Here is a 9422-nt window from a genome sequence, read left to right as displayed (position 1 = left end):
TTGAATTTGTAATTACTTATATATTTCATGGTTTTTCTTAATAAAATCATCAAGACATTTAAAAAATAACTAGTATTTTCCGTTAATAAGCATTTTTTTTATTCAGGAACTCAATTTCTAGAGCCAACTTCGAATAATGTTTTAAAAAAATTTTCCTTTTATAAACCACTAATTTTTCTTCATTAATCTAATACAGTACCTACTCACACGATTATATTCTGTATAATGATTACGACGAATATTTACAAGAATTCGTGTACCACACATTGTTAAAAATAAATAAATAAATACCGCGCTAACTGACAATTCTCATCTGATCCGTTCACTAACTGCTTTTGCACTAAAACAATTACCTTACCGCTCTCTTTCTCGACAATACTCTGGTATTTAAGCAGAAGACTAATTCTCTCCTTTATCAAGTCTTGCTCTTTTACTTGTGTCCTAATCATTTTCTCCTTTAGGTCTGGACCTCATAAGCGCACCTGCTTGTCAGTCGCGGCGTGAAGGAATTTCTCAGATCAAATAAAGCGATTCCCTTTTATCCACGAGGAAGGAGGCGGTTCAAAGGAGCAGACACAGATAGAGAGCATCGCCTGTGGGAAACACTCAGGCTCCCAAGAGGAAAGCAGCATAATCCGGAAATGCTGCGCCGTTCTAATACAAAGAGTTTGGTTATGAATTCAACTTTGACACTTTACAATATACTATATATATATTTATTATATATATATTATATATATATATATATATATATATATATAAATATATATATATAGATATATATATATATATATATATATATACTGTATAGACATACACACATATGTACATATTCTTGAGTTAATTTGAAAGTTGTTCTATGGAACAACTTTCATTTAAAATAGATTTAAAATAATCTGAAATTATTAGTATTATTTATAATAAGACTGGCATTGACAAGTGATCTATAAATTAAATTATTTATATCAACAAGTGTTTTTATTTTTGTAATAATGACTGATATAAGTAAGTAAGTAGGATCAGACAAAAAAGATACGTACTGCAAAAAATCCCTGAGAGAGATTTCAGCAATTTATAAACACCAAGAGACGAGGCATAGTTAAAAATATTTTTTCCAGAATATTTCCTGCTATGTTTTTTGGATAAATCGAAGTATCTCTCGTGGAATATAGAAACCAAATGAAAAAATCGAGAGAGGGGAGAGTATATGAACTGGGTAACACGATTCGAGATGGCTTCCAGGTGTTGTTGGGACGTTGTTGTCCAGGAATAATCATCGTATTTACTATGAATGCCTATTCACTGGTGAGGTCCTCCTGACGACTGATGATGGAGGGTGAACAGCCCAAGGAAAAGGAACTGAACGAGAGAATTGCAGCCTTGCGAGACACCATCCAGTGCCGAGAGAGAGCAGGTGAACTTGGACAGGATAACTCTTCAGCTGCAAACAGAGGACCGAAGGGAAAACAGCAGCTCGAAAACAAGATCCTGAAGACAGAAGAAAATCAGCAGCTGATGGACAAGACAAAGGAATTTACGGCTGAGAAACGATGCCCTATGTGACTGTGTAGTTTGGCAGAGGTAAAGTGCCAGGTTGAGAGGCAGAGAAACTCCTACGACAGAAGGAGAAAGTCCTGCAACTATAGACCGAAGAAGCAGCGCGGATGGCGAGGCTCATCCAGGAAGAAAACGACGCAACCGAAAAACGCGAATTCGGCAGGAAAGACGTCGATGTGAGGTTCCAGCGCCTGCAGAATGAAGTGGAAGACATGACAAAGGAAAAGGGTGGACTCCAGTGTGAAGATCAGGCTGCGTAACCCAGAGGAACGAGCTGACATGCCTTTTTTGAGGAAGGAAATCGTCGCCAATCTATTCGCTGGAGAGGGAGACTGGTGTGTACAGGCCGAACTGAAGGACCAGCTAGAAGATGAGGTTCGACAGATGCGAGGAGCGAAGGAGAAATTGGTTTGCAAGCTCAAAAACCTTCAGGGGAATTACAGATGCCTGGAGAAGTGCTGGATCAGCTATCCATCTTCAAGGAATGGCACGATCTAGTCTAAGCTGGACTCACGAAGTCGGATCAGATTTGAAAAATTAGAGAATGAATATTGTACGGAAAATTTTGTTAATTTAAATAAATAAAGTTTATTTACAAAAATGGCAATTTTCATTTACACAATAATTCTTTACAGTAATATTTGTTATATACATAATAATACGAGTTTAACTCGAGTTTAAAGGACTTCTTTCATAAATCCATCTTTTACTATAGATTTTAGTTTATGACCATAAATGGATCTTAGGAGTCATCTGCAATAGTTTATTTTAGCTTTGAGAAAACTAAAGGTTACTTATCTCATGAAAGTTTTTAACTATACTGTATGGATAGTTTGAGTGTTTTTTATAATAAGTTTGCTTTTGTTAAATTGTTGAAGGAAAGAAATGTGGAGAGAAATAAATAAGTCAAATGTTTTCTAAAGAGTTTTATTGATTTCCTGAAAGAGAAAGGAAAATGGAGGGATAATAGAAACGTTGAGGAAAATGATAGGATTGGTGGCCAAGGGCCAAGAGAGGGAGTATAGGATTCGGGAAGATTGGTGGAGTGCCAGGAGAAGGAGCAAATGATTCAGAGAAGAATAGTGGAGTGCCAAAAGAAGGCGCAGAGGATTGAGAGAAGCCCCAGGAGAATTGAAAGGATTCAGTGGCATATTCTGATTCTAAGACTAACCACAGGGTTTCTGTTTGCAAGGACGGCGGGCCAGGCCCGCCGAGCCAGCCCGGTACGGGCAGGCGGGCGGGCCAGGAGGTCTGCCGAGCCAGCCTGGTACGGGCAGGCGGGCGGGCCGGAAGGTCTGCCGAAGCAGGCCCGGTACTGCGGGCAGGCGGGCGGGCCGAAAGGTCTGCCAAGCAGGCCTGGTACTGCGGGCAGGCGGGCGGCCGGAAGGTCTGCCGAAGCAGGCCTGGTACTGCGGGCAGGCGGGCGGGCCCGAAAGGTCTGCCAAGCCGGCCTGGTACTGCGGGCAGGCGGGCGGGCCGAAGGTCTGCCGAAGCAGGCCCGGTACTGCAGGCAGGCGGCGGGCCGAAAGGTCTGCCAAGCCGGCCTGGTACTGCGGGCAGGCGGGCGGGCCGGAAGGTCTGCCGAAGCAGGCCCGGTACTGCGGGCAGGCGGGGCGGGCCGAAAGGTCTGCCAAGCCGGCCTGGTACTGCGGGCAGGCGGGCGGGCCGGAAGGTCTGCCGAAGCAGGCCCGGTACTGCGGGCAGGCGGGCGGGCCGAAAGGTCTGCCAAGCCGGCCTGGTACTGCCGGCAGGCGGGCGGGCCGGAAGGTCTGCCGAAGCAGGCCCGGTACTGCGGGCAGGCGGGCGGGCCAAAAGGTCTGCCAAGCCGGCCTGGTACTGCGGGCAGGCGGGCGGGCCGGAAGGTCTGCCGAAGCAGGCCCGGTACTGCGGGCAGGCTGGCGGGCCGAAAGGTCTGCCAAGCCGGCCTGGTACTGCGGGCAGGCGGGTGCCGTGGGCCGGAGGTCTGCCGAAGCAGGCGGTACTGCGGGCAGGCGGGCGGGCCGAAAGGTCTGCCAAGCCGGCCTGGTACTGCGGGCAGGCGGGCGGGCCGGAAGGTCTGCCGAAGCAGGCCCGGTACTGCGGCAGGCGCGGGCCGTAAGGTCTGCCAAGCCGGCCTGGTACTGCGGACTAGCGGACAGGCGGGCGGGCCGGAATGTCTGCCGAGGCAGGCCCGGTACTGCGGGCAGGCGGGCGGGCCATAAGGTCTGCCAAGCCGGCCTGTCTGCTGGCTGGCGGGCGGGCGGGCCGGAATCAGGCCAAATCAGCCCGGTACTGCGGGCAGGCGGGCGTTTCCGGAAATGGTCTGCAAGGCCGGCTGTATGCGGGCAGGCGAATCTGCCGGAAAGGTCGCCGAAAGAAGGCCTGGTACTGCGGGCAGGCAAGCAGCGGGCGGGCCGAAGGTCTCCAAGCCGGCCTGGTACTGCGGGCAGGCTGGGGGGGCGGGTCCGGAAGGTCTGCCCGAAGCAGGCCCGGTTACTGCAGGCGGGCGGGCGGGCGGGCCGAAAAGGTCTGCCAAGCCAGCCTGGTACTGCGTGGCAGGCGGGCGGGCCGGAAGGTCTGCCAAAGCAGGCCCCGTTACTGCGGCAGGGCGGGCGGGGTTGGGCCGAAAGGTCTGCCAAGCCGCCTGGTACTGCTTACAGGCGGGCGGGCCGGAAGGTCTGCCGAAGCAGGCCCGGTACTGCGGGCAGGCGGGCGGGCCGAAAGGTCTGCCAAGCCGGCCTGGTACTGCGGACAGGCGGGCGGGCCGGAAGGTCTGCCGAAGCAGGCCCGGTCTGCGGGGCAGGCGGGCGGGCCGAAAGGTCTGCCAAGCCGGCTGGTACTGCGGGGGAGGAGGCGGGCGGGTGCCGGAATGGTCTGCAGAAGCAAGGACCTGGTACTACGCGGGCAGGTTTGCGGGCGGGCCCAGATGTCTGCCAAGCCGGCCCTGGTACTGCGGCAGCGGGGCGGGCCGAAGGTCTGCCGAATCTTAGGCCCGGTAACTACCGGGCAGGCGGGCGGGCCGAAAGGTTCTGCCAAGCCGGCCTGGTACTAGCGGGCAGGCGGGGCGGGAACCGGAATGGTCTGCCGAAAGCACCGGCCCGGTACTTCGGGCAGGCGGGCGGGCCCGGGCCGAAAGGGATCTGCCAAGCCGGCCGGCCTGGCGGTACTGCAGGGGCATTGGCGGCGGGCGGGACCGGAAGGTATGCCGAATCAGGCCTGGTACTTCGGGTTCAGCGGGCCGGGTTCCGAAAGGTCTGCCAAGCCGGCCTGGTACTGCGGCTGGCGGGCGGGCGGGCCGGAAGGTCTGCCGAAGCAGGTCCGGATGGTAACTGCGGGCAGGCGGGCGGGGGTTGGGGCGGGGCGAAGGTCTGACAAGCCGGCCTGGTGACTGCGGGCAGGCGGGCAGGCCGGAAGGTCTGCCGAAGCGCAATAGGCCCAAAGGTATATAAACTACCTGAAAAACGGGCAGGCGGGCGGCGGGCCGGAAGATCTGCCGAAGCAGGCCCGGTACTGTGGGCAGGTGGGGCGGGTCGGGGCCGAAAGGTCTGCCAAGCCGGCCTGGTACTGCGGGCAGGCGGGCGGGCCGGAAGGTCTGCCGAAGCAGGCCCGGTACTGTGGGCAGGCGGGCGGGCCGAAAGGTCTTCCAAGCTGGCCTGGTACTGCGGGCAGGCGGGGGGGCGGTGCGGAAGTCTGCGGGAGGCGGGGGGCCCTGTAACTGCGCAGGCGGGCGGCCGAAAGGTCTGCCAAGCGGCCCTGTACTCTGCGAGGGGCGGCCGTATCTGCAGGCGGGCGGGCCGGAAGGTCTGCCAAGCCGGCTGGTACTGCGGGCAGGCGGGCGGCCGGAAGGTCTGCCGACAGGCCCGGTACTGCAGGCAGGCGGGCGGGCCGAAAGGGTCTGCCGAAGCAGGCCTGGTACTGCGGGCAGGCGGGCGGGCCGGAAGGTCTGCCGAAGCAGGCCCGGTACTGCGGGCAGGCGGGCGGGCGGGCCGAAAGGTCAGCCAAGCAGGCCTGGTAAAGCGGGTCAGGCGGGCGGGCCAAAAGGTCAGCCAAGCCGGCCTGGTACTGCGGGCAGGCGGGCGGGCCGGAAGGTCTGCCGAAGCAGGCCCGGTACTGCGGGCAGGCGGGCGGGCCTAAAGGTCTGCCAAGTAGGCCCGGTACTGCGGGCAGGGCGGGCGGGCCGGAAGGTCTGCCAAGCAGGCCCAGTGCTAGCAGGCTGGTGTGCCAGAAGGTCTGCCACACAGGCCTGGTGTGGGCAGGCGGGCAGGCCAAGATGTCTGCCAAGCAGGCCCTGTGCAGGCAGCGGGCGGGCCAAAAAGGTCTGCCGAGCAGGACCTGTGCAGGCAGGCAGGCGGGCCAGAAGGTCGCCAGAAGGTCTGCCAAGCAGGCATGGTGCGGGAAGCGGGCGGGCCAGAAGGTCTGCCAAGCAGGCCCGGTGCTAGCAGGCCAGAAGGTCTGCCAAGCAGGCAGGCAGGCCGGTCAGAAGGTCTGCCAAGAAGGCCTGGTGCGGGAAGCGGGCGGGCCAGAAGGTCTGCCAAGCAGGCCTGGTGGCAGGCAGGCCGGGCGGGCCCAGAAGGTCTTGCCAAGCAGGTGCGGGCAGGCGGGCAAGCCAGATGGTCTGCCAGCAGGCCTGTGCTGACAGGTGGGCGGGCCAGATGGTCTGCCAAGCAGTCCTGGTGCGGGCAGGCGGGCGAGCCAAGTCTGCCAAGCAGGCCAGGTGCAGGCAGGCGGGTGGGCCAGAAGGTCTGCCAAGCAGGCCCGGTGCAGGCAGGTGGGCGGGTCAGAAGGTCTGCCAAGCAGGCCTGGTGCGGGTAGGCGGACGGGCAAGAAGTTTTGTGCCAAGCAGGCCCGGTGCAGACAGCCGAGCGGGCCAAAAGGTCTGCCATTTAGGTGGCAGGCAGGCGGGCGAGCCAGAAGGTCTGCCAAGCAGGCCTGGTGCGGGCAGGCAAGGCGGGTCAAGAAGGTATGCCAAGCAGGTGCAGGCAGGCGGTGGGCTAAAGCCAGAAGGCATGCCAACATGGCCCGGTGCAGGCAGGCGGTAGGCTAGAAGGTCTGCCAAGCAGGCCTGGTGCGGGAAGGCATGCAGGCCAGAAGGTCTGCCAATCAGGCCCGGTGCAGGCAGGCGGGTAGGCTAGACTCGAGTGCTAATCCAATAAGTAATTGCAGCTAAAAGACAAGATTACGTTGAGTACCAAGGGCGAATTACGCCTCGACAATCGGCCTTAGTAGATCCATGATGGATTGGAAGACTTGAAGCTGTCGGGGTGTGTGGGTGGGGGTGGGGGTGGGGGTGGGGGGTGGTTGGTGGGAGGGGGTTGGGGGGCGGAGGGATTTGGGGGTGGATAGATGGATAACGATTTTCACCTCCAGAGGAAATGGAGAAATGTTATTTTAATTTGTTATTCAGTTTACTGTCAGCTTAATGGGGCGTGATTTTCTTAGGATTAACTTAACGCCAAATCGCGTGATTTTCTTAGGATTAACTTAACGCCAAATCGCGTAATTTTGGTTGGTGTTTCCACAGCTTTGTAGATCGACTTAAGCCATTAATCGCGTAATTTTGGTTGGTGTTTCCACAGCTTTGTAGATCGACTTAAGCCATTATTAATGGCTTAAGTCGATCTACAAAGCTGTGGAAACACCAACCAAAATTACGCGATTTGGCGTTAAGTTAATCCTAAGAAAATCACGCCCCATAAGCTGACAGTAAACTGAATAACAAATTAAAATAACATTTCTCCATTTCCTCTGGAGGTGAAATCGTTATCATCTATCCCCCCCCAACTCCTCCGCCCCCCCCCCCCCCCCCCCCCCCCCCCACAAACCACAAGTACAGACTTCAAGTCTTCCAATCCATCATGGACCTACTAAGGCCGATTGTCGAGGCGTAATTCGCCCTTGGTACTTAACGTAATCTTGTCATTTAGCTGCAATTACTTATTGGATTAGCACTCGAGTCTAGCGTTCGTTGAAAACGTGCTTTGGATTCTCCTTTGAAGAGAGACAAAGAACAGCGGCTTAAAGATAACGTTTCTTTACGATACCCTTCTGTCCGATACAACTAATCTTATCAAATAACCGACTATCATAGGGACAACAGTCTAACACTGTAGTGAGCAGCAATAATTTTTTGAAAAATATTATGGTTATTAAATATTACACCAAAAATATTTGCATTAATGGGAATGATAGCGACTTTTAATTCCAGTAAAATCTCTAATAATACTGTGGTAGCCATCTCTCGTAAAATATACACGCGCAATAACACTATCTATAAAGTTTTAAAAATCTAAGCAGAAAATAATTAGTGAAATCTTCTAAGGAAAATGAATGGTAGTAACCACAGACTGTCATCTCTAAACCCACAATGTCGTTTTCTTCAACTAATCCAGGAGCTTTGAGCCCAGATAGGGAGGAAAGGAGTACCTATGGGGATGTCATAAATGACAGATAAACTACCGAAGTATTGTTTGTTTGTTTGCATGGTGTTTTTTTATTTTTACGTTGCACGGAACCAATGGTTATTCAGCAACGGGACCAACGGCTTTACGTGGCTTCCGAACCACGTCGAGAGTGAACTCCTATCACCAGAAATACACATCTCTCACTCCTTAATGGAATGACCGAGAATCGATCTCGCGACCACCGAGGTGGAACGCCAACACCATACCAACCACGCCACTGAGGCACTTAACTAACCGAAGTAAGACGCTGCAAGTTCAGTTTAATGTTTAATCGACAACAAGAAAACCCGATTATCGTTCTCGTTAATCAACATTTCGAAAGTAAATCACTGCCACATAGGATGTATGTTTACCCGTAACAGGAATGACAATAGTGTACTAATCATATAAGCTAAAAACACCTCCACGACAGCGTGGCAAGAACCACGATTACAGAACACGAGAGATATGGCAGGTAAACTTATAATGGTTAAAAGATAGATATGACTTGATTTTTTGGTCTAATCTGAATGAAAACAGGTGTAAGAAGTCTCTTGAAATAAAACAATTCCGAGAGTCAAAGAAACAACAGCTACAATAAAAAAAAAAAAAAGAAAAAAAAAAAATAAACACAGGAAAACCCCTAGAAAAATAAGATAATTCATAGACTTATAAGAAAAACAAATGAATCACTTCTCAGCAATTTCTTGTATAACAAGACAGGGGGGAAATAGACGGATTTAAGATATACAAGTCAAGATACTAATAAAATATTTTAAATAGCATCTATCGTTTTCTGGGAAATAAGTAATGCTCATCTAATAAACCACTCGAATATGCGTCAAATAGATTGTTTAAACATTTAAATGAAAGTTGGTTGAGAGGGACTATGAATTCGATGATGTTATGGGTAGATGACGTTCCTTGCTGGCATTCACTGATGACATGAATTCGCCTTAATTGGTTTCTAATTGCAAGAGTAAAAGGAGGATGAACAAAGAGAATCTTGACTTCTGATATCGTAGCTCAGGACAATGTACCAAAATCATTCATGAAGACAAACAGGATATTTCATTGCAATATAAATCAAGACGACACATAAACACTTAATTTGGAGAGTGGAATGCTGTCATTTGTCAAGTTCGAAATTACGTTGACGAAGCAAGGCAAATTCGGTCTTCTGAAAAGGCACAAGAAAAAGGAAATGCATCTGGAATGGTCTTCCCTATCGGCTGAGGATTACCTAGTGGAGGCCTTCCTGTTTTGACAGCAGTGAACGAACACTCAGGTTTGTGCTTTGTCGCTCTTCCTCTCTCCAGAACAGTCGACTAACACTATCTATGTCCACAGAGGTATCTTAGACTTTAATGATCGTAGAGAGAGAGAGAGAGAGAGAGAGAGAGAGAGAGAGAATCTTAAATCTTACGAATGGGTCTATATACCGTT

At 52.1% G+C, this 9422-nt stretch overlaps 1 protein-coding gene and 1 long non-coding RNA gene across 2 annotated transcripts in view; both read left to right on the top strand.

Moving 5' to 3' along the window:
- Positions 1 to 1796, top strand: part of LOC135222930 (uncharacterized) — a 506897-nt gene extending 505101 nt beyond the window's left edge. The window contains exon 2 of the long non-coding RNA XR_010316392.1: positions 1462 to 1796. This is a non-coding gene — a long non-coding RNA (uncharacterized LOC135222930). The remainder of the gene's footprint in view (positions 1 to 1461) is intronic.
- Positions 1797 to 2621: 825 nt separating this feature from the next.
- LOC135223160 (collagen alpha-2(I) chain-like) lies at positions 2622 to 4908 on the top strand. Its single transcript, XM_064261665.1, has 3 exons — positions 2622 to 2898; positions 3452 to 4183; positions 4340 to 4908. The coding sequence occupies exons 1-3, from the start codon at positions 2622 to 2624 to the stop codon at positions 4906 to 4908; spliced, it is 1578 nt and encodes a 525-aa protein (XP_064117735.1).
- The last annotated feature ends 4514 nt before the right edge of the window (positions 4909 to 9422 follow it).

Source organism: Macrobrachium nipponense, chromosome 8, assembly GCF_015104395.2.
Source record: "Macrobrachium nipponense isolate FS-2020 chromosome 8, ASM1510439v2, whole genome shotgun sequence".
NCBI classification, from domain to species: domain Eukaryota; kingdom Metazoa; phylum Arthropoda; class Malacostraca; order Decapoda; family Palaemonidae; genus Macrobrachium; species Macrobrachium nipponense.
Note: the sequence above shows the minus strand (reverse complement) of the source record. Positions and strands in the feature narration are given on the sequence as shown.